Source organism: Leptosomus discolor, chromosome 1 (genome assembly GCF_034619465.1).
Source record: "Leptosomus discolor isolate bLepDis1 chromosome 1, bLepDis1.hap2, whole genome shotgun sequence".
Classification (NCBI taxonomy): domain Eukaryota; kingdom Metazoa; phylum Chordata; class Aves; order Leptosomiformes; family Leptosomidae; genus Leptosomus; species Leptosomus discolor.
The window spans coordinates 96870984-96896382 of NC_141391.1; the positions used below are offsets into that span (position 1 = coordinate 96870984).

Genomic DNA, 25399 nt, shown 5'->3' on the forward strand with positions numbered 1-25399 from the left:
GCCAGACATTCCCTCTTGTTAAGTGAAGTACTCGGTCAGTCGGTAACCCCAATGCTACCGTTGGGAAAAAAAGTTAAACAGCTTAACTTCAGAGACCCTTTCTCAAAGCATGTTGACAAAGCAAGTGAATAGCTGTTTGTTAGATTTGCTGGCCATTTTGCTCACCAAATTCAACAAAAGTGCTTCCTACAGGGCTTTTTCTTTCACACCCTTGGAGACACAAAGAGAACCCTCTGTCAACGTTTGTCCCCAGGCAACGCAACCATTAGATGGAAAGCCCCTGAGCACTGGGCATCACGCCTTAGCCTTGCTCATCAGGAGGCTGTTGTGGTCCTTTGGCACCTGAAAGGTTTAATCCCACACAGCCTTCACGTGACAAAGGTGCCCCGTGGGGTCCTCCCTCTTTGGTGGAACGGGACAGGCAGAGCAAGCAGTGCCATGAGTGGAAATGGGAAGGGATAAATAATTAGTTTCCTGAAACCTGGACACCTGTTCCCATCCCTTACCCACCTGCTGAAGGGATTTCCATTTCGAAAGATCAGCAATGATGCAGTGACTCCAATCAGGGACATCTGAAATGGTGACAAGTGTCCTGACTGTATGACTGGGAAAAGAGGTGTTTAATCCCAGCACTTTCCCCTCAGCAGCACCATTCTTCCACCACGTTCTCCCTTGTCCTTTAGCAGTACCTGAATTGTGCATAAATCCCTGCTTTGTTTTGCTAGTAGAAATAGTGCAAACATATAAAGGCACTTTCTTTTCTCCATCTCCAGGTTGAGGTGGTAGGGAAAAAATGAGTAAATGCTTACAGCTGCTCCAGCAAGAGTGGAGTGAAAACCCAAAGGTGATCTTCTCCCTTGCTCTTTCTGTACCAATAATATGAACAGAGGGAGGTTTTCATCGCTGTGAAAAGTCTCCAATTATTCCTATTCTTGATTATTTTTTCAGAGCAAGAAAAAACCACTATTTTAAGGCATCGACAGATGAATGAATTTGTCAAGCCTTTATCCAAATGAATGTTTAAATTTTGAAAGGGAAAAAAAAATCCAGCATGACTGACAAGGTCCTTTTAAAACACATAATACGCTGAACCTTACATGACAATTCCGTGGGTGTTAGTCTAAAAAGCTATCTGTACATGCAATGTAGCAAACGAACTGTGTAAGGCAAGGGTTGTAGCTATATGCATCCTTGCTGAGTAGTACTATAGGATTGTAAAACCTGACAGACTTGTTCTCTTAAACCTCCATGTCCCCAGGGAAGAGGCTGGTGTATTCTTGTTCTTCAAACACCTGAAAAGTTTGCTTTAGACTATTGCCATTTATACCCTATGTTGCAAGGAATAGAGCTTGGTTTTTAAAAAAAAAAAAAAACAAACAAAAAACTGCAAATCCTAGACAGCTGATCTCTAAAGAAGTGAGGGCCTCAGGCTGGGAGAGGTGCTACAAGGGGAGCTGGTAGAGGTGAAGGAGATGCAGCTCTGGCTCTCACTGGAGCTCATCATCATTTTCCCTTTGAGGAAACATTTGCTTGCTTTTTCCCCTTGAAGGTTAAGAGAGGGCTGGTGGTCATGTAGCCAGCACCATCCCAGCCTGCTGGTGGAGAGAGGTGAGAAACCCAGTGGTGGGATTTTGAGGGCCCTTAGGACAGGAGCAAGGAGTGCCAGCAGCCACGGGCACTACTTTATAGTGCAGGCAGCATCCTTCAACTCCAACTGAAGACCTGTGGAAAAAGGGACACTTCTGCTCGTTGCTCCATAAGAGCAAAAATGTAAAACACAGCAAGTAAAACTACGCCAGAAACACAGGGTTTCTTTTTCCAGTGAGAAAATTGGCTCATTGACATTGTCCTTTCCCTTCTGGTGGTCTATGCACAGGTGGGTGACCCCACCGATTTTTTGTCTGGATTCAACCACCAAACAGCCACCTTCTCTTCTAGGAGGTCTTGCCTCTGTGCAAGGCGTGTGGACCACAGCTTTGAGGGCTGACAGCTCATGACACATGGTAGAGGTAACTGAGGCAAAGGGGTCTGACCACCTCAGTGTCCACCCCTTGTATGGGAAAGGATCTCAGCAGTCTTGGGGCCATCCCCCTGCACAGTACAGTTCATGTGTCCCATGTGGTGGAGACCCTGCAGCTCCTCTGTCCATTTCCATGCTATTCCTACTGCAGTCCATCTAGCCCACTAGCACATAAGCTCACACGCAGAACACCTTATCCCCATCCTTTAATTCCTTTTTAAAAAAATTATTTGAATATCTTTATCAAGTGTCTCTCCCTAGCTTTCCATCTGTCTTGTCTCTTCTGATTTTCTGGACCTCTGGGTCATCCTCACCGTTCCTTGGGGATCCCTTGTCAGTTGTTCAAGACTTGCTTGAGGAGCAGTGCTAAAAGCCCACCAACACTCTCCATCTGACACACCATCCCCATGCAGAGGAGAGCAGATGAGTCTGGTAGTTTTTTTGTAATCTGTAAGGAAGAAACTGTGCATGCCTCCTCCAACTCCCCAGTGACCTTGCCATGACTAGCTGTTTTCATTTAATTTTACTTTCCCTGAAATTCATGTTTGTTTGTTTTTAATTTCAGGATGGCTACCAAGCTCCTTTCAGCACTGAATTAGAGAAACAGAGGATACAGTAGCAGCTACACTCACCTATTAATCAAATTAATGTGTCTTGGTGAACCAATTCAGAATACTGCGGTGCAGGCTCTTGTGATTTTGTAACATCTCATGACATGCAATATTTTTGTTAAAGCTCTGCTTTCCAGATTCATGTGATAATGGGAGAAGCTGAGGCATCACTTAGGAAAAATTAGCAATAAAGTATCTAGAGCACCTGGCTGTAGAGAGTAATTGGAAAATGGGACCCAAGTGCATCCTAAAGTCTCAGAAAACCAGAAGGCAAATAAAAACCACCTGCAAACATCTGTTGTTGGCTGAGCTTGCTGGAAAGACACTTGCATGAAATGTGCTTGTCTGGGTGCTCCTGTGGACAGGAGCTGTTGAGTGCTAATCCTAAATTCTCCAAAATGCTGTGATGTTTTCTGGGTAGCCCCTTGTGGGAAGCTGGGAGTGGTGATGGTGCAAAGTGGAGCAAGAAATTATCACCCACAAAAGCTGTGGAGTGGGAAACCTGGACTTCCAACCCCCCAGGACCAGTCATAATGAAAGTGCCTCCTTTTTGAAGGTTTTGGGGTGCTGTATGTGTTACCAGACACTTTGACTTCAAATACCTGTGTGGGTTTTCCCAGCAAGACACAGCATGCCCCTTTCCCTTTGGACGTGCAGCGTCCCAGCCAAGGCCAGTCGGGAGGTTCCAGGAGGTGTCCGAACAGCCCAGACTCAAGGAGCACAGACACTCCTGTGACGTTTGGGAGCACAAGGCCACTTCAAAGGCTCTGTCCTGGTGCCATTTCCCCCATACATCAGCCATGTCTGAGCAAGAGGGTGGCTGGATGAAGACGAGGGCGCAGAGCGAATAGGCACTGGGTGCATTGCTTATGGAAGGGAACCAGTTATAACCGATTTTCCACTTTCTGTGGTGAGGACCTGATTCGGGCAGCGCTGCCAGGGTGCTCTTTTTTTGGTGGGAGGAGTGCATGAAAAATACAATATAGAGCCACCGTTGGCTGCTGTTCCTTCCCAAGGGGTTTTGTGAGGAGGGGGCAGCGGTGCGAGCACCATGGACATGTGCAAAGGCGCTGACTGAAGATGAGACATAGAGGAGCGGTGAACTATGCTGGGTGAAACTGGGACTGTCACTTGCTATGGGCTGACCATACACAGCCCCCAACCCCTGAGAAATGACAGTGTTAAAATACACCACTAGACAAAATATGGCAAAACCCACCTTTTTACAAACCTCCTGACAAAAACTTTAAAAATACATGGGATATGAGGCAGTAGGAGAGAGACCTGATAAACAGCTGGACATAAAGGCAGTTGCAAACTACCCACAAATAAAGGAAGAACTGAGGCTGACTGCAAGACTGGTGGAAGACTTCTCCTGCCGTCCTTGTCCTGCTGCGGAAACGATTTAAGTTGTTACCAAGAACAGTTTGTAAAGGCTCACATAAAGCCACCATCAAAAATAACTTGAACGCAGACAGGAAAAAATTGCTCGAGAGTTCTTTTGGGAAGGATTAGGTTTAAAATAATTGCCATTTATAAATTAATTTCACATCCTTTTGGAACTTGGCCTACTAGCATTTCAAGGCTTGACTGGAGCTGGCAGACAGGGTGGGCACTGATTCCAGGGCCTGACTGCCAAGAAAAAGGAAAATATTAAGAGAAAAAATTGGCAATGAAAAAAAAAAGGTCAGGGAAATATAGGGAAATGAGATTTAGTTCAGGAAAATTATTGTTCTCGGAGCCATGGACTGATTTTATGGCTGGCATATTAGTCACAGTCTTATGTGAGCCTGGCCTTTGTGAACAATGTTTGAAGAGAAACTGGTGGTGAACGCAACTCCAAACACTTTAATAATTTTTAAATCCACGATTCTGTTATTTTTAATCTTTTTCTTTAATTTAAATTCATATCAAGGTCTACTGAAAGCAGTGAGGAGACTCCTCTCAGCTTTAATGACTTTGAATCAAGCCGTGTAAAAATAGACGCCGTGTGCCTCAAGACTTCTGCTGCAGTCTTGCCAACTGAGTCCAAGCAGCAAAGTAAGATCATGACTCTTCTGTTTCTTACACCCAGCATTTTAGGATCATGAGTTATTGGGGCCCAGCTGAAGCCCGTGTGACAGCTCTCAATTTTTTTGCCCAATGCTGGATTAGACCCGAGAGATCTGGGCTTGCTCCTGCCGTTCTCTGAGGTGATGAGCACATGCATCCCCTCTGCGTTTCCCTGGGCTGGTTTGATAGCAGAGAGGTGCTCTGCTGCCGAGGAGACATTATGCACAGGGCCGTACAGTAGATGAACGGCTCATTTCCAAAAGGAAAATGTGCGTTGTGAAAAGAAAAATGCCCAGGACACACGGGAGAGCAGTGAACCCAGTGTGGAGCCCTGTTGCAAGGGCTGCTCCTCATTTCAACGTGAGTCAAGCCATTGCTAAACCAGAGAGCACTGACTCAGAGATCAGCCTGAGTCACGGAGCAGCTGCAAAGACACCTCTGCAGACCCATGGCTTGCAAATCACCTCTGCTGGGGCGTGGGTGAAGCAGGCCAGTTCTTCAGCCGAGTGCTTTTTGGGCACTTTGCGGTGTGCATTTTTAGTTACGACTGCGTGAAGAAGGCTGCCCTCCAGCGCTGAGGAGAGGCTGGCAGCTGGCAGCCCAGGGTGGGCAGCATGTCACCACTGACCCTAGTGAGAGCAGTGGTGAAGCGGGAGCTCCACCAGCCCCACGTGAGGGGGCGCTCGTTGGAGGGGAAGGGGCCCAGGGCTGATGGCCAGCTAGTAAGTAAAATGACACACCGAGAGATTGGAGATACAGACAGAGTCAAGAAAAACTGTTGAAACAGATTGTTAGACAGCCTTATGGATCTCAGCGAAGGACATGTTTACTTACTGGAAGAGAGCCATGATGTAGAAATAGACCGAAATCAAGAAAGAGGGCTGCAGCCGTAGCTTAAGCTGTATATTTAAGCATTTTTGCTGTCGGACCATCTGGGCCTGGAGCTAAATTTACCTACAAATTATTTTTGATGTTTCTACTTCTTGAGAGGAGAAAGGTGGACTTGATATTTTATGCCAGAAGGAAAGGCAAAATAAATGTCCTGGGGCAGATTTTCACCGTGTCAGACCTGTGTGTGGTTTCAGATGCCCAAACTGTCTGCGACACTTGCCTTGAACCCCAGGCCAGGTGCTCTGCGCACACAGAGCCCCTCCACGGCCAACACAAAATCTTGACTTGCATTCCTGCTCCCGGTCTGTACAATGATTAGCAATGCAAATACACTCACACCTTTTTCTGCTTTTATGCTGTTACTGATTTCTTTTCAAACCATGACTAGAGGAAGACTGTTTCCATGATGAAAATACTCACGGGGGATCCAGAAAGTCTAGTTTCTGACTCAGCTCAGTCAAATTTCGTTGGTGACTCCTGCACGCCTGGATCCCAGGAGAAAGCCCCAAACGCAGGTGAGGTCTGGCAGTCCCCTGGACATCAGGGAAGGTTTGACAGAGAGGACATGGGATGGAGACTTACAGATGCTGGGTGAGAAAGTTATGTTTTGCAACTCTGCAACTTTTGCACATTTCCCCCACAAAATGAGGCACCTGCCTCTAGCCCTGGGTTGGCCACTACTGTCAAAAAAGAGCCCACCACCCCAAATTTTAGGTGCCTGAGTCACTCCTTTGGAAACTGGCTTACTGATTCCTCCTTTGAAAGGCAAACAGATGAGGATGGCTGTACCTCTGGCTGGTCAGGACTTAGACCCCCCCGGCTCCTGGGAAGTGCCTCAGCACCTACACTGGAGTATTGACGGTTCAGCCAGTTTCACTGGGCTCAGGGTAAACTAGTGTCTCATCCTCCGCCTGTGTTATTTCTCCTCTCATCATAGTTTTCCCATTTGAATGGTTCTGCACAAATGGTTCCTCCAGTTTTCTTTAGACAGAAAAATCTGGAAGTATCTGCTGGACAATCACATCCCAGAATTGTTTTTTATTCTGATCTTAAAACAAAAGCCTTTATTAGTCTCCAATTACTGTCCATCAACTTGGGAAAGACTAAAAGTAATTCTGTTTGGGGGTTAGAGAAATTAAATCTTGAGACATAGGACCTTTCAGCTTTTTAATGCTGTTGATTGCATCTTTCTGTTCTGTGTGCAATAAAATTAATAAAATTTAAATATTTTATGAAAGCGATCTGTGATGGGTGATGGTACAGAACTGATCCAGTGGTTCAGTTTATCTATGATTTTTATCATGTTAACCGCGCCCCCCCCCCCCCCCCCCCCGGGAAAGTCTTAAATGCTTCCATCCATCCCATGTTAATGCTTCCATCCATCCCACGTTATATATATATATCATCTCAATTGGGAAGACTTCCTTGGTAATAAAGTTCCTTTATCTCTCTAGTTGTGAGCATGCTGCCTTCAGAGGGTTTCTTTTTAAGGAATGGCATGGAAAACTCTTCCAAGGCCAAAAGACGTGAATGAGACTTATTGATCCTCTCTACCACTCACGATAATGCTAATAATCCATGAGCCTTACATCATATCTAACATCCCATGTGACAAACGCATCTCTGAGAGATGAACAATAAATCCCGCGTGCACTCTGCTCCCTCCTCCTCCACCTTGATGAGGAAGCCCCAGGTTTGGTGCAGCTCTTCCCAGCTACCCTGGTTCCTTCTTGCTTCCTGCACTGGCAGGGGGCTGACACTGCCCCAGTCCTTCCTAGGAGACTCCTCCTCTGAAGCCATCAGTATTTGTCACTGTATTTGCAGTCAGGGTAGCGGTAGGCAAAGCGGGAATCGCAAGACCGCAGAGGTTTCAGGAGCTCTGCCAGCTTTGCAACCGCCTCGTTGACACCCTGGTCATCGGCAAGGCCATCGGCGCAGCGCTGCAGGAAGCCATCTATTTTCTCCTGCACGGGTTGCAGGAATTTCCCCTTCAGCAGCTTAGGCAAAAGCTCTTGACACACCATGACGAGGCTGTGCTTCTCTCTGATGGAGTCACAGGACACAAATGCAGACTGGCAGTCCACAGTCAAACAGCTAAATATATCTTTATACTCCTGTTGGCCGTCAATCAGCTGGCTCCCTATTAGAGACAATTAAATTAGTTGTTAGAAACATGGTAGGGAAATCTTGGATAATTGCGTATGTCTGTACCTCTGTATTAACGTGGGGCTTGCTACTGTCTAAAGGATCCGGCTATCTTTCACCACAAGGTACTCTGTGCTGTAGCTGTATATGCGCCAATTTTCTCACTCCTGGAATATGTATATTTTTCTGAATGACAGAGCTCTGCAGAACCACCTGACAGAGGAATTGGAGAGGAGTCTGTCAGGTCAAACTGATGCAAAAAAACTGAGAAGAACTGGAGTACTAACCTAAAATGTGGAATTCCTACAAAAACTACCACAAATAGCCAAACCCATAATTTTTCTATGTTCCCCAAAATCATTAAATTGCAACAACAGCTCATCTAGCTGGAGTCAAGTTAACAGTAATAGTTGTTGGGACAACAAAAAGAAACCCAGTGGAAAATTCTCTGACAGCTGCTTCTGAGTATTTGAGATCTGATCAGCTGAATGAGAGAGCTGCGCAAAGGCCTTTTGAAAAGTTGAACATTCAAAATGAAATTGTGGAATTACTAGAAGAATAGTCTTTGACTAGCTCTACTTCCAGGACTAGACCCATGTAACCCGTGAAAAGTGAATAGTATCCTTTGATTTTACATGAAAATTACAAAAAGGGGATTTTGTTGTATAATAATAATAAAGATAACGATTATTAGTTAATGTGATAAATGCACCTAAAAAGAGTCTGATTTGACCCAATACTTAACATAAATGAAGTTATGACATTTCTACTTGCAAATATTGACATTTGTGCAGGAAAAGTTTTCAAAGAGCTGATTTAGGAAGGATTCAAATGACAGCGTTCAGCACTGTGAACGTTGAATGCTTCTGCCAGCCGCAGAGGGGTCCAGGCAGGAGGTAAGCACCCACGGTCGGTCACCAAACCACTGACTGCACAAACAAAAGGCCTGTCACCTTCCAAACTCAGAGCCAGTCTGGCAGGAGCTGCTGATGCTTTTTCCTGTCTGTACATCTCTCCGTGAACTTTTCATTATTTAATTTAGCAAGCGGAGTTTGGTTGATTAAAAAAGAAACCAGCAGCAGAGCCGAGCGCAGCAGGTGAGAGATTTGTTTCCCTTGCCTCGCTGAGCCCTCCTGCGACAGATGCGCAGCCACGGAGCCTGCTGAGTACCTTCCTCCTTGTCGATGATCCCCAGCGTGCTGGCATCCCGGATGAACAGATGCCCGTTGCTAAACACGCCGAAGGTGCCAGCATCCACGTGGGTGAAGTAGAAGAAGTAGTTGAGGTCGTTGGTGCCCATGGAGCGGAGGACAGCGAGGAGCTGGAGGGCCAGGTCAGCGGCCACCTCGGGGGCTGCGCCGTAGAAGTCGCGCAGGGGCCGGGTGCTGGCGCTGACCACCAGCCGCCCGCAGGAGCCCAGGTACCGCGGGAAGGGCCATCCCTCCACCTCAGGGAAGATCTGCCGGAGAGAGCGGGAATGGGGGGATTGCCCCCGTCCTCTGGCAGCTGCGCTCTGCCAGTAGACCCGCCTTCCTCCCAGAGGACTTCCAACTGCCCTGGCCAGCTTCAAGGAGCAATGCAGGTGTCATGTTTTGCTTTCTAAAGCAGCCCGCCACCCTTCCTCCCCCCAGCCTGCCCAGCAGCTGAGGAAGGTTCTGCTCCATCCTGGAGCAGCTATGCTGCTTTTTTTTTTTTGCCTTTTATTAATTAAGGAAGAAGAATCTGATATTTCAAGACTTATTCCATGAGGGAGACTAACTGGAAAGTCTAAGATAATAATAGATTTCAAATTCATGAAAATTTTAGGTACAAAAGAGCTAATTTTAGGTGTCTTTATGGAGCCTTTGACGGGTCCCTCATGAGCACTGCATAGCTGAAATCACGGCTTGGAGGTGAGGTGGGGCCAAAGCAGTTTTTGCTAATTTGTACGAACTGTTTCATAAGAGACTTTGCAGTCTCAGGGACAAAAGTCCTGGGTGTGTGCTGCAGTGGGGACATCCAGGCTGGGCTCCCTGCATTGCTGCAGCTCATGCTAGCAGGGCAGTTATCCCAGGCGGAAACCAAGCTGCGTGACTGCTGAGTCATGTCGACACAAAGTTTTCTGCCATTTACATTGTAACTTGTCTGTCCCACCAGCACTCCTAGGCCCTGCCAAAGTGGGCTATGAACTTGTTCAGTTTCATGTTGAAGGTTGCTTCTCCCTTCCACTGTGAAGGCATTTCAGGCATTCACGTCAATTCAAGCCATTTCTCTTTGGCGTATTTTTCTCACCTCCGCAAGCTGCATTCCCGTACCTTCACAGTGCTGGGAGCCGCAGCCTCATGCCCCAGTGAACCGTGGCCAGGGTGGCTGAATGATCCCCAGGAGACTCCCAGAGCACGAGCACCATTCTGCCCCACTGGGACTGGGCAGAGCCCTGTGCGCTGCTGTGGGCAGGGGTGGCCTGGCGCAGCAGATAGGTGCTGCCGCTGCCTCTCTTGAGTGGAATCTCAAAGGGTTGCCAGAAACAGCAATGAGGACTAAAGGTGGGGTGGTGGTGGGGAAAGGTGAGGATAATCCTTTGGAGATGCGCGTAAGGAAAGAGAGGAGCCACATACCAGGCGTGCCAGCAGGGGACCAGGGGAGGGGCACGAGGCCTCCCAGCTCTCTGCCTTCAAACTCAGAGCTCAGTTGTATTTGGGATTCCACCAAACACCTCTGCACTTTGCCATGGAGCTACTTACCAGTGGCATACAAATGGAAAAACCAGTACTGGCACACGAAGCCTGAGAAATCAGTGCTCCCCAAGTCCATGTTCAACCTCAGTGCTGCATCTTCGTTCTCCCACGGTAAAGCATGCCCTTTCTCTTTTATAAACAGGCAGTGATTTTAAGTAATGTATTAGCCATGCAAACGTAACATTGTGAATTATCAGGGACATGTAGAACCCTGGCTTTCACAGTGCACTTGTGCAACAACCCATCTGGGTGCTGATTTATTTAAGGGACTGGGCATCCCTACCCCTCCACAACTTCACAGGCTGATGCAAGGAGCACCGCAGGAGTCTGCCTGGCTTCAGCCATCCAACTCCATAGAAGAAACACGCTCTGTGAAGGCTAGGGTACTTGCCAAAGACCAGGGCTGAGACCCCTCTGCAGCTGGAGGCTGGCGCACGTCTCATGCGAGGGTTCACTTGCAAGGGGCTGCAGGGTGGTGTTTCAAGCTGGGGCAAGGTGGTACATACCTGTAACAAGATGGGGTGTGAATTCACTGACAGGGTGTACAACAGGCGCAGTTTGTCCCGGTCGGTGAGGTGGTCCATGTAGATGCTGCCAGCGTCTGGCACCTCAGCATAGCGCCTCACGATCCTGTCCAGGAGACGCTGGGACGGGCAGCGCAGCATTGGGCTAGACAGGCCCTGGTGAGAGGGAGCAACATGACAAAGATGTTTATTTTCCAGCCTGAGATGTCACAATGCGCTTGGCCCATGCTGGGTGGTATGGGTACCTCTGTGCTCTGCCCACTGCACCTCTGCCCCCTGCGGCACAGCTGCTGAAGGGTACAGGCACACGGGGGGATTTCTACAGCAAACCCCTCCTAGGAAAAAACCTGTGCCATCCAAAAATGCCTGTTCACAACTAGAGTTTCAAAAATGGCACCCAGTCTTCACGGCACAGCTGCTTGCTTTACACATGACACTGAAAACCTCATCTCCCACCGACTGTGTGGCACCATGTTGCTCCGCGCCGGTGAGCTTCTTCCCTCTGTCCCAGTTTCCAGCCCTGGCATCTCAGCTCGCTGGTGGAGGCCTCCCTGTCGTTAAGCTGGTGAGTCACTTCCCTTGTTAAATAATGTCTTCTGATCACTTTGCTATTTGCTTAACCTGTGAGCAACTTTCTTGGAAATACCATTTGCTAAGGTCAGTAAACATGCTTTAAAAGTGTAAATAAACACTGTATGTGGGTACAAGCACAGGATATACTCTCTCTCTGATAAACTTGCGCATTAACTATTAAACCCAAATTTTAATAGCCTGCGCATATTTTTTTGGTAAATACCAGTAGCAAACAAAGAACTGTTGGGCTAATGGAGTCAACCATTACTGTATTTCACCCTTCAGATTTGGATGTTTGGCTTGTAAAATTGCACAAGCAATCTATGGCTGGGATAAATGGCATAGAAATTTATACCTTCATAGTCAAAAAAGACCTTTTTTTTTGAAGTCAGTCTTCCTTAATAGCCAAGGAGAGTAGATGTATGGGGAGTTGCCTATAGTGGCACAGAAACGCTGCCCTGCCATGCCTTTGCTGGGGAAAGGAATCAGGTTTTTGATAAGCCTTTTTCTTCCAAATGATCCCAGTAACCAAATTTACTTTTTCAGGTTTTCTTTGTAATGTGATGGCTGGGAGATGTGCTTCAGAGGAAAGAGCACTGGAGCTCACATTGCTCCCTGCCATTCTTCACGCTGAGAGCAAAGATTTGACTCAGGATGTCCCCAAGTCATTTGGTAACTCTGAGGTAGGTCTCTCTCAGCCCTTCCTGCACGAGCTGTTCATTTGGCATAAAACACTTAATTACCCAGCCATGACAAAGAAATGGAGAAACAAGGAAATGAGGAGTGTGCTGCTCTCCCAGTCGGAGGTGGAAAGGGGGGACTGGACCTCCCACATCCCCTCCTCTGCTTCCCTGCTGGCCTCAGTAAGGTCCCAACTGCTCCCTCCTTTGCCTTTGGTTGCATGAAACAAGCCCTGAATGCCAATACCGGGTCAAAACTACCCAAGAAACTCAACTCCAACTGGAGCGTTGTTTTGCAACAACCAAAGAACCATTGTTTTCCCTGAGAGAATAAAACATTTGTCAAAAATAATTCTCCCCTATTCTAGTTACGAGTGTAGCCTTATCAAGGAAATTTATTTTCAACTAATTATCTAAAACCATAAAGGAGGTGGGGAGAAGGGATGGTTATGGATTTCTGTCTTGCAGTGCTTGCAGACACATTGTGGCTGACTCTGTCACTTTCCCTTTGGAGGAGAAGTGAGAACAAATGTGCAGAATGAAACTGTGTTAAGTAAGAAATAAACGATGGAGAAAGTCTCTTGCAGCTCGGTGTGTGTGCAAATATTTGCAGCCACAGTTAGAAAGCCTGGCTGCCTCCAGAAGTTTGCAGCGCAAAAGCTGAGACCCTCAAGAGCATACAGCAGGAACAGAAATCACAGTGGCAGAGAATGCATGAAAGTTGTAATTAGGACTTTTTTCCAAGGTCAGAGCCCATTCTCTTAAACAGATGTGGACAAGGGCTGCACGAGGTGATCACGGCTGCTTGTTTCCTGAGGAACCGTTTCAGGCATACCAGTGATGGAGGGGGAGCAGAGGAGCAGGGCTGGGTGCTGCCATGTTTATATCAACCATTGGTGCAGCTTCCTACGATTTAATGAAGCCCCGATCCACCAAAATTGGACAGTGGGGCCTTTTGATTTTGGCAGAGCTAGTCAACAACATAAAGTTCAGCACCTGCTTGAGTGTCTCAGTGGAGTGGGGTCTCCCCTTCCAGCAGACTGATGGAAACACCCCTACAGCAGCAAAGGAGCCAGAGTTGCAAAACTGTCAGACAAAAACTGTCAGTGGAAGAAAAATTTGAAGAACACATACTTGAAACACTGGAGATACTTATTTATCGGTGAATATCTTAAGTCCTTTGCGGTGTCTTATCACTCCAGAGAATAAGACCTGATAGACAGCCTGATGCATTGTTTGTGATCAAGAAGGAAAACTTCTTATTTGCTTTGATTAAATACCCACATTTTTGTATCTGATAATGAGTAGTTCCTGCAAAGCCTACCTGTGCTCAGCTGTGATTTTTTCCCTGTACTGCACAGTACGTGACAAGTTTTAAAATCCCATGTACACATATGTACGCATATCTACTGCAGATACAACCAGAATTAACTCTGATGTAAAGATGACTTCTGGAAGACAAATTCTCACTTTGCTTTTTCCTCAGCCAGCCCAACGAAGGATGGCACAGATCAAGAACACAGCCACCTCCTGCCCCGTGTGCCGTCGCCTGGGTACAGCTTCACCAAAAGACTAGGTTTAAGGTGGGCTCCAGTAGGAAACACTTGGATTTACGTGCCAAAGCACCCGTAGCTCCCGGCCATGTGAATCCAAGGGTTTCATTCACCCCCAAAAGAAAGAAACTAAGGATTCCTTGAGAAGCTACAGGGCTCATCCCCACTGCCAGCAGGTTCACCGAAGTACATCTCTGATGATGAGGTACCAGGTCAAAGAGGTGGCAGGTCTGGGAGGTGGCTCTGGGAGCCCCGTAATGCCCATTCTTTCCTAGGACTGACCAGCTGCCAGATCAGTGAGTTGCTGCCCGTATGCTGTGAGCGATGCGATGTGTACGGGACTCAGAGGCCAAACAACCACAGTGCTGGCACCTCTGCTGAGGGCAGGCGGAGGTGCTGGTCAGTAGTTTCAAACTGTACATCCTGTACAGCCTAGGGGGCTGAAAATGGCTGGCTTTTCACCTTGGTGCTGCTTTCGTCTGTCTGCCTTCAGCGTTTTGCAGGCTGTATTTTGTAGGCAGGGCTGTAAACTTGCCCTGTGGGTGATCTGTGCTAAAACTAACCTGCTTTTTTGTTGTTCTTCCCCTCCAACAGGAAAAGCACACAGCGCGGTTTGAGGTGATGAGCTCCTGGGCAAAGCTGCGGGGGGCTGGGGTTACTGTGTAGGCAGAGCCCCAGCTAAATTCTGCTCATCTCCGAGATGGGCTGGATTTTAACTTCGCTGCATCCAATAAAGATTTTCATTGTGGTGAGTGAAATAATCACTGTGGCAGACAGCTCAGCTGATGATTGGGTCAGGCAGGGCAGGCAGCATAAAGTGAAAAAAACATTGCTTTGTGGTCTGTCATTTTGATTCAAGCATGTTATAGTTTGTTGTAATTCCCTGCTCTATAAGACAAAATTACCTGAGCCCATTAGCTTTCCTCGGTGCTGCTGTATAGGGAAAACTGCAGGAAGGGGAGTACAGACACCGCTGGCTGACTGCAGCTTTGTGAAACAGGGTAGGCATCGTGTTAGCCATCAAGAGCTGTGTGCTGTTAACACCTCCGAAAAGAGAGAGGGGAGGAAAAAAAAGCCAGAGGAGCAGTGCTGCAGATAAATATTTGCAGTGATGTATGGTACCTCCAGGAAACCCCCTCCAATGGCTCATGTTGGATTACCAACATGCACCTGCCCAGCAAACACTGCAGAGGGGCAGCAGCGCTGGGCTGGGGTGCAGACAGAGGCGCTCCTGTGGCTTTTGGCTCTGCGAAGGGCAGATGCGACGGGCAGAGAGGAAGAGGATCCCCAGCTCTGTGAGGCCGAATGGCTTGAGGGGGCCACCCTGTAACCTGTGGTGGCCGACACAGTGGGGCTGGAGGGGGTCTCATGTACAAACTCACACATACTGAGTGACTGAAATGCTGTTGCCGCAGGCTGTTTTTCGATTCAGACCACTGTGAGACCAGCAGCCATTTTGCAGAGCACGTGCCCCATCTTAAATAGTGGTTGCTGCAGAAATGTGGAGGGGGGGGTCCTAGGTCCCAGGGCCTCTGGATCACCGTGCTCCTCTGTGTATTCAAGCCTATACGCTGTTAGAAGGGATTTATATCCCGGTTTAGGATTCTCTACTTGATTTACAGAACCAAAGAACCATGCAAACACAAGTGGAGCAATCCTGAGGCCGGTGTGCAAACTAAAAAACTGCCGGGGTTCCTGAAATGCCCCAGGGAGCTTGTCCCTGGGCATATCCCCCCAGGTTGGCCCTTGAGCTTGCTTCAGAGGTGCCCTGGAGCTGGGGTCAGTTCTGCTTCCCGCTGCCACATCAGGAAATTCAAGAGCCCGGGAGAAACTGGATAGGTGCAAGGCCAGGGCGCCCTAGACAGAGTCTTCTCATTGTGCTCTGTATGTGTGTGTGTGTGTGTGTGTATGTGTGCGTGCAACCCAGCCAGGAGTTCAGTGTCAGAGAGAACAGGGTAGCACAAACTCTATAGCACATCAAAAGCCTTTTAAGGAGAAAGATTTGGGTTCAGCTCATGATTTAACTGTACAGCAGATCTGAGACACCACAGAGCCACATTTCTCCAGTTACTTTTTCACCTAGCTCAGCAAATGGAAGTTTTAAGCTCTCAACTCCTTCCCCTTTCACATATCACTGCTGTGGGGCAGCACAGTTTTGCCCAAACCCTTTGGACACTTCAGAAATGTTGGAGAGCCTGGCGCCCCAGCTTGCCCTCTTGCAGCCTCCTGCAGTCCTGTCTTGGAGGACAACAGTGGCCAGCAGTTTCCTGGGAAGCTGCTGCCTCCCACCCCAAAGAGGACTTGTCCCTGCCTGTGACCCACAAGCTCAGGTGAGGGATGCTCTGAGTGGAAGCAATGCAAATCTGCCTCCTCTCCCTAGTGCCTCTCCCGAGGTTACTAGACAACACACAGTGTAGCTTTGCTCCAAAAAAGACATTTCCCTGTCCAGTATGTGTCATCCTGCACCTCACCCCCTGGGATGGTGCTGGGTTCAGGACAACCTGCCACACGGGACTGTCAGCGATGTGGGTGAAGTCCTTCTCGGTGCAGCTCAGGCACTAGCCCCAGTGCTGCTCCTGCTGCTGCAGCATAGGGTCTCCCACTCTCCCTCCTCAGGTGTACTGCTCCACAGCATGATAGAAGTGAAAAAGCTAAAGCAGTGTAACTTCAGCACTCAGCAAAGCTGAGAGGATGCAGCGGCGTGCAGGAAGGAGGAAGCAGTTGCCTTTATAGTAAAAAAAAAGAAGTCGCTTTTTCATAGCCACTTCCCAGGGTGTATCCAGACTCCACCCTGGTCCCTGCCCCTTGCTGGTGGTTATTGCAATGCTTTGCTGGTGTTTGGGTGGGACACACACACACACATGCTTGTGCATTTGAGGAGGGGACTTTTGCTCTCAGATGCAAGCCAGCAGCTGCAAAACATGCTTTCCTGCCCCGCAACTGTCCCTGGCTGCCCGTGGCATCCCTCAGCACGGGCGGTGCTCAGACACCAACTTTCCTTTGGAGCCTGCCCACTCTGCCCTGCCTGTGTGTCTGTCTCCCCATGCCACAGCCACCCATCTACCTGGTGGCAGTGACCCCCCACAGCTGGCTGTCCTGGCTTTGCCTGTGACACCCCAGGACTGCAACAGAAAGGGCAGCGTGCTTCTTCATGCCTGAGATCATTTGCTATAGACAGCAGGTGGATGAGGAATCGAGGCTTTGGCTCCAGCTGCCCAAGCTGCTTGCCTTGCTGGCCACAAGCAGAGAGATCCAAGCTGCCCCAGTCCCTGGTCCGGAGCAAAATCACTTTCAAGGCATGGGCCACCCATATGGGTACAACTTTATGACAGGAAAAAAAAAATAAAAAGAAGAAAAAAGGTGATATGATGGAAAACTGGAAAAAAAAACCAGCAGAAATATCCCCACTCAAGCTGTTGCCAAGTTTGTGTGCACGGCCCTATGTTTTCCCCGTGCCTGAAGCCAGTGGGTGCTATGGCTTTCCATGGGCATTCAGCCTCAGCCTGCATGAGGAGCTGGGAGCTGATGCCCACCTTCCCAGGGCCGAGCCCCAGCCCTGGCCAGGCTGCGCCATGGCATTACCTATGGCTGGAGGAGGGCTGGCCCCGGGCCTCAGGTGCTCTTCTTCCTGTTGGGGTCTCATTTTGCCTCTTCCTCATGGTGGGTGGGCTTGGACAGGGGGAGTATAGGGCTGTACGTTCTCCACCAGCTGAGCAGGAGGGAGAGGACTGGCCATCACCCAAACTCACCTTCCTCCCAGCAAGTCGCAGCCACTTCAGACCCTATTTTCACCCCCAAAACCACATGGCACCCCCCCCACGGGGCTCCTTCTCCCCCCCACCCCACTTCCCCCCGCTGGTGTGGGGTGCAGGGGGCTGCGGGGCACAGACCTGGACTAAGTCGGGGGTGAGGCGCTTGGCCCGCAGCCACTTCTGGAAGCGATGCGTGCGGCGCAGGGCGCGCTCCAGGCTGCAGGTCTTCGTCTTCAGCAGGGAGGTGCAGATGCGCTTGTCAGCCCGGTCGTGCTGGTACTTGGAGGTCAGCCGGGTGATGTCAACCAGCCGCCAGCTCTTGGCATCATCGGTATAGTTGCCCGAGTAGCTGAGCAGGTAGCTGGGGGGCAGCTTTAAATGAGAAGAAAGCCAGGTGTCAAACCTGCCAAACCAAAACGAGAGCCCCACGGAGAGCGGGTTAACAAGCCACACGGACACCCGCACACCGTCACCGCAGTTGCTCTGCCGCACGCCAGCCCCAGGGGCTTTTTGCCATCGCATGGCAAAGGCTGAGCAGCCCCAGGTGGGTGGCCCTGGGCGCCAGGGTCAGGTGAGCAGACTGAGGCCACCGGCCACGGAAACATGCTTTGGGAAAAATGCCTGCCTTTGCTTCCTGCTTAAACCATCCCTTGTCACGAACAGTGCCATGGGGCAGGGCATGAAATGCCCAAGTGGGGTCTTTTGGGCCACAGAGAGAGACAGAGGGGAGGGAGAGGGCTGTAGGGTTTGGGTTCATGGGGAATCCCCAGCACATTTAAATTTCCTTAATCCCAGAGAACAAAGCCAAAAAAAGAAGTACTTGATACTTTAAGGCACCCTGCAGAACAAAACCTCCTGACAATAAATGTATTTGGGAATACCAAAATGACCTTTTCTTTTGAGTTGGTGGCTTTACTGAGTACTGGCATCGACAGGTCCCCCTCAACGTCACTGGCTGTATTTTAGCAGCTGGGACGAGCGGTCTCCCCAGACAGCAGCAGAGTTTGGGGTGTGTTGAGGGGCACTGGGGGACACGTGCCCTGGGCGTGCAGTGCCACTGTAGCCATGGAGATCTTACACTGCTTTGCTCCCCCTACACAGGCACAGGAAGGGAGCATATGGGCCGGATAATTAGGCTATGACAATTTTTTTTTTTGTTTCAGCAGCCCCCTCAGCCCTGCCCACACACCCGTCATGCATGCAGGAGCTGAGGAGCATGGTGGGTGCCTGTTTTGTAAGTATGTCTGTAACCTGCTCTTGGAAGGTGGCTGAACTCTGACCTTTGGTTTGGCCAATGTCACACATTTGCTGCCTCTAAAGCCTCCTAAGGATACTCTTGCCTGAGTGCGTAAGAAAGCACATCCTAATTTAATCTCACCATAAATTAATGCTGATAGCTCAGTACTGAAACAGGAGAGGCAAGAGGTTCCCTGCAGGACCAGCTAGCTGGAGTTAGATGAAAAGACATTAGCATATCTGAAAGCTGAAGCTGATCTTTCCTTTCGTCTCCAGTTGGGAAACTGGCACAGAGAAATTTTGGGGGGATTAACTTCCTTTGATTTCAGGCTGATAACTGACACGGCAATGCTAGCTGCCCTCTGCCATCACAGACCGACTGTCCTCCTCACCACAACCCCTCTTGAAGGCAGCACCTCTCTCCCCTTCCCCACCACGGACACTGTGCAGCCTAGCTCTGGGACAAGCATGGGTGCCCAGCAGGGAAAGCCTGTCTCCCTGAAATGCTGGTGTTTGCTCTGCTTTGGCTTTCAACTCTAGCCATATGCCTCCGTCAAAAGGTTTGTCTCAGAGATGCAGGCTGACCAGAAGTAAAGGAGCCCAGCCCCTTGTGTGAGCAAGTTAGGGGGTTCAGGCATTTTGGTCATTTGGGCATTTTGCCCAGGATGAAATTGAAGCTCCCCTACGATTAGGGCATCTGACATGAAGATAAATGCATTGTTTGGTTTTGGGGTTTTTTTTGGTCTGGTTTTGATCTAGGACTAAAGAGCAGAGAATAATTGCTATGCTTCACTGTGATTTGTTGTGCATCATGACCCCTCCCAGTGCCTATTCTGCAAAGCAGGCGCAGTGTGCCAGGCACGTACAGGGAAGAGACAGCTATGGGCTGGGTTTCTCTTTCTTTCTTTCTTTTTGAAGTTAAGCACAAATGTGCCTTGTGATTTGGCTCAAGTGTGTGTGTTCAGGGGAGCTCACGTCAGGCAGATACCAGGAAAGCGCCGCCTCCTGCATGCAAGCAGTGCATGGATGTGTGAAATCCGGGGCTGAGCGCTAATTTGAGTGCGGACGGAGCGATTTCCTCCTTGGAGCTCCTGGAGGAAAGCCACGCGGGCCTGGGAACCCGGCATGGGCCGCAGCAATTCTGTATTTGGCATCATTTCTGAGCAGCGCAGCACTGGCCTGGCACACTTGCTAGATATTTTCAAGATTCATCATCATGTTGTGCTGTAACAATAATTCACTCTTGTATGAAGGTCTTTTAGCTAAGAGCCTGAATGTGCTTTAATTAAGACTTTCGGTAAGATCTGTGTGAATAACTGAGTCACAGATCACAGATTTTAGATGAACCCAGAACTAAACATTGAAGAAAATCAAACTTGTTTTTCTTTTTTCCTGGATGAAATGAAGTATTCTGTTTCAGCCAAAATAATTTTGCTTGCATTTGGAGTTTTACTTTTTTTAAAAAAAATTAAGTAAGTCAAGTCTTAAAACCAAAACCGAAGAAATGCCGTATAAAACCCCACCAAATTGAAGCATTCCAGCTTTTTCAGACTTCCTTCCCATTACTTTTGGCCAAAGCTCATCACCAGCATTGGCAGAAGTCTGCAAATAGTTTTGGTCAGCTCAGTTTCGCAGTGTTTTGAAAATCTAGTATTTTTTATGAAAACTTTTGCTGTGCTCTGCTCTCAGGACAGTTTGTAGGCAGGCTTTGGTATTCTCGTTTACAGATGGATAAAGTTGGGCAAAGATAAGAGAAGTAAAGAACATCAGAGCACAAGATGAGTCACCAGCCATTCTGGGAACAAAACCCACATCTTCTTACTCGTTATTCAAGTGTGAATGCATGTCACAGCTCCTGGAAATGATGGAGAATTAATGAAGCATGTTCTAATGAGGATTAACACAGAGTAGAGCCAAGTTGTCCACCTTTGTGAACATGTGAAAAGGTACACGGGGTGGATCAAAGAGTATAAGTGCCACTGAAATTTCCCCCATTTAACCGTTTAACCTTCCACTCAACAAAAAATCCTGGCTGTTCAAGAAATCAAGTGGGAGAACAAGTTTAACCCTGCAAAGGAAAGCCTGAAGCTGACTGACTGCTCAGGAGAACATTTTTAAGAGTTACCCTTTCCAAAGCGCTCAGAGCGGAACAGTATTTACGCACTGCACTGCTTGTGGGAATGTGACAGTGGACTCAGAGGAGAGAAAGAAAGTCTGTGGTTTAGGAAGCCTGCTCCCACATGTTTGTGGCTCTGCTCTCCTGGACCCCACTCGGACCCTCTGCACACCCACACCCCTTTCCTGCTGTCCCCCGGAGGAAAGCCAGCCTGGGGCCCTCCTGCTTTTGCCATGTAGCACCTCTTTCCCGCACCCTGGTGCAGCATGCAGCTGGCCACCGGCCAGCCAGAGGCAGTTGCTTGTTGCAGAAGGCTACCGCTATTTTCAGTAGGGCTGAAGGAAGCTGCATGGCCCCAACATCCCCAGTGGCTAAGCGGGAGTAACAGAAATGGTGGTGCACCTGCAACAAGCTGCACGTGAGGAAGCTGCTTTGTACCCGCCGGCAGGTCCCTGAAAACCCTGCACAGGCGGGTGGCAAAGGGGCCACAGCAGGTTGGGGCACGGAGCAGGAGCCAGCTCCCATGCCACCCTGTTGCTGCAGAGAATAAAATGTAGGGCAGCCCATACCCCTGAACGCACCCCCAGCCCCTGCAGACCCACACCAGCCCATGTCACTCAGCTGAACACTCTGATTGCAAATCCATCCTGCTTTTTGGGACGGGAGCTCAGGCTGGGCTGGGAGAAACTCAGCACTGCTGGCCTGTCCCTCCTTAGCGCCTCTGCACCTTACTTACTGCACGTCCTGGTGTCACCCTTGGCACAAGCCAGGGGAGACAGAAAGCCAAGAGGGCGAAGCGCTGAGGGATGGGACCCCTGGTGTGCCACAGTAAGGGGTGCCCTGGCGTAGCAAAGCCACAAGCTGCCCTTTTCCAGCAGCAGTAAGGGAAGGATGGATGTTTGGTATTACAAGTCCATCCCAGGCAAACCATTATGGTTTTACTATGCTACATTTTATAGGATAGTTTAAGATAAAAATGGCGATTTGTCCAATATTACACTACTTACATTATAGCATTAAAAATACAATTTTACTATAATCATTTCTTCTCCCCCAGGCTTTTATATCTATAAAAGAAACTGCATATGGCTCTATAAATCATATCAGACCTAATAAACCCTTCCTCTGCTGAGTACTGCCTTTAACTTTCTCCTCAAATACACTGGCAACATTTTCCCTGCTGTCGTCCGATATGCTTCGCTTTTGCGCCTAGAACTGATTGGATCAGTTTGACGACCGCTTGGACAGCATATGTCTCACTGACTTCGAGGCAGATGCAATTTCTGCCTCTGCCTTCAGGTTCTCACAGAAACGTCCCGAAAGGGTACTAATAATTTAGCCCCGTCTATTTTCGAGCACGTAGGTAACCTGATGTGCAGAAGTCCTCATGCCTCAGGCAGGTTTAGATTGCTTTTGATGTTAGTTAATACGCACGTGAAATTCTGCACATTTGTGTTGTTGCACCTGGTACAAAATTATATAGCATGTTTATATGTTTGTAGTTAACACAGCCCGTTGGGATCATACAAAGCTAAACCCCCTTTGCCTTTACCCAGTTGCTAATAATAAAATACTTCCAGTACATCTAAACAAGCTGATTTCTTCCTTCCCTCTTCCCTTCCCCCATCACTGCCTTGAGTTGTTTCAGAGCCACTCTCTATGCAGAAAGTTGTGCCTTTTACTCCTGCTTTCAAATTATAATTCAGGGCTGAAGTCTGGTTATGTTTGTGTGGCTTTAAAAGAAAAGAGGCAAAGCAGGAGCTTATAGACATTAATTAAAATACTAGGTGCTGTAATAGCAACCGAGTGCTAAGTTACTCTTTACATTGTCATTCAGTAAAGTACCCGGAAATACTAACAGGCAACTTTCAAGTTACTATGCAGAATGCTTTAAGAATTACTGTGCTGAGTTTCTGACCTTATTTCTTCTTTAAAGAATTTCTTGCAAATGGATGTCCCAATGCAGGCGTTGCATTTATCAAGTCCCAGGAAAGTCCGGCCGAAACTGTAGCTGGGTTTGATGTGGGGCGCTGACGGAGAAGCTGTTGCTGCTGTGGAAGGATTACAGCTCAGAGCCAAAACCAGGAGGAGCATCAATGAATCTGCAACTCTGGAGCCAAGGCAACATATCCAGCGCCCCATCTACAGTAGCAGAGAGCTCTGCCTTTTGCAGGTTACCCCTCTCTACACTTTTGGTCTCTTTTTGATGACCTCAGCCTGCAGTGGTGAGCCCCAAAACACGGCAAGACACGCTGGGTGCAGGAGACCCTGCTGCAGTCCCCATCCTGCCAGCTGGTCATTGGCTCTATTGGCTTGAGGTTTGGGTGGGAAAGATATGATGTAGGGTGGGGAGAAGGAAATACATGGAGGATGCAGATAACTTGGGTTGTCATGGTTACCTTTCCTTCACTTGGTGTAGCTGCTTTGGCCCCTGCTGACCCTCCCATCAGCCGACTTGGAAAACAACACGAAGAAGTGCTCATCTGCACTTTGTGCAGACAAATGAAGGATATCCTGTCGCTGGAGCAAAAGGCATATGCAAGACACATAGTAAAAACTGATTTGGAAAGAGTAATGGTGTGGCAGAAATGCACTTTTGGCCAGAAATCAGACCCCTAGCATTGTTTTATTCATGGAGATTTGCGATGGCATATCGTTTGACTTCTCAGATGCCTTCTTGCCTCAGTTTCCCCTTCTCACAGAAACACTGAAAAGACTGTCAGTTGGAATCATCGTTGTTTTGTTTCTTGAAAATAGTTGTTTAGAAGCAATTGCACCACAGTGTTTCATGCCATGGAAAGAGGATAGCCTGAAGCTTTCTAAAACACCTAGCTGACGTAACAGCTTGGCCTTGAAGCCACTCCTGAAAAAAGGGCCTTTCTCAGCAAGACTTGTGTGATTTTGAATACCTTTTCCCGATGGTCCTGGCACTAAAGAGAAGCTAGAGAAAGGCACCAGGGCTAACGTGGGAGCTTGCCAGAGGTTTCAGATGCACTTAGAAACTACTGTGATCACACCCAAAATCTGTTCTCATTAGGCCAAAGACTTGAAATATTTGGAAACTACTGGCTACCCATCCTGGCCTGGATGCAGGACTACACCTCTCCCAGGCCTGGAGTGGCTGGGGTGTGGGCATGGGCCCTGGCAAGCTGCTGCAGGCAGCTGCTCGAGGATGGGAAAGCAGACCTTAGAAGGGGCATCCCTTATGGTACCCTGGTCCCAGACAGCACAGCACATAGTGCGCTGCTGTGGTGGCACCAGGCTTTGCTCCTCTCCCGTATCCAGCTGTCATGCTTTGATTGACACGGGAGGCTCTCCTGGGCCATATCTCACTACAAGAGCAGTGACAAGCAGACCGAGGCTTTAGAGACTTCTTGTGCCCCCAGCTGGATCACTTACACCATGTGGTCAAACCATTTCCTAGCACATGTTTTAAAGGAAGAAAAAGGTGCACTGTAGCCATCCTTTATGATCCCCTCCAGTGTTTTACTGCAGCTTGACGGGTCTAAGGGATGTGTGAGCTGCAGGGGTGTGTGCGCTGCAGGGGTGTGTGCTGGGCTCTGCGATCGACCCTCACTTTCCAGAGGGGCTGCTGGAGGAGACTGATCCTAACAGCACAAGGCAGCTGTTTCAAGCACAGATAGCTCATTAATTGTGGCACCCGCGAGGTCTGGGGTCTCTCCTCAGCTCCGTTACCCATGTGGGAGGTTGCTTCATCTCCCAGTGTGACCCTATGCCCAAAACGGAGATCATGACATTGAGGGTTTGTCTACAGGGCGCAGCACAGGCAGGCGAGAGTAACAAGTCTTGCTGAGAGGTAAGTGGGATATAATGAACACTGCCAGCGCTGCAAACGAGAGGGGCTGGGCAGTGCTGGTACACCAACAAGTCCATTCAGCGCACATCTCTGCATTGTGCCATGTTCACAATTGGCCTTACACTCCAGTATAAAGCTCTTTGAAATATGCTGGTGGAAAGAGCCATACCAGAGCTAAACACCAGTATTAACCGCTTCCTACATCCAGAAGTTTATGCCTGGCATTTCCTATTGCCAGTACATTACTCCTTTCCCCTCTGCAGAAATCAGCCCTTCCCACTGTTTCCTGCCAGTAGCTCTGCAACACTGCCCATACTCACATTGCTCCCTGCCCAGCTATTCCCTGGATGGTACCAAAATTAAATGCCAGCAATCTGTCTTTATCTTCATCACATAATATATAAAACACATATCCTTCAGTTTCTTTAATAATTTAATTGCCTGCCTTCTGTCTTCAATCTTCCTCTCTTATTTTAAAAGCAGAGACCCAGGGTCCTGTATCCTGGCGCCCCAGCCTGCACTGCCCCATGGCAACCCATGGAAAGGGGAGGTCTTCAGCCTCTGGCACTGATAACTGGGCCTTTCCCATGGCACACCCTGTCCTCTGGCATGAAAAAACACTACATGGATAGCAGGGTTTCTGTTCTGTTAATGATGCCTTAACGGCTATGTTGTTCTTGCACTTTTTCGTAGTTCAGGCATGTGTAAAGCA

The 25399-nt window shown here is 48.7% G+C and overlaps 1 protein-coding gene across 1 annotated transcript; it reads right to left on the reverse strand.

Moving 5' to 3' along the window:
• Positions 1-6970: 6970 nt before the first annotated feature.
• Positions 6971-23134, reverse strand: DIPK2B (divergent protein kinase domain 2B). The gene is made up of 5 exons (XM_009947250.2): positions 22789-23134; positions 17657-17921; positions 10943-11116; positions 8890-9178; positions 6971-7714 (listed from the first exon to the last, which is right to left on the reverse strand). The coding sequence occupies exons 1-5, from the start codon at positions 23010-23012 to the stop codon at positions 7374-7376; spliced, it is 1293 nt and encodes a 430-aa protein (XP_009945552.1). The 5' UTR covers positions 23013-23134; the 3' UTR covers positions 6971-7373.
• Positions 23135-25399: the final 2265 nt, after the last annotated feature.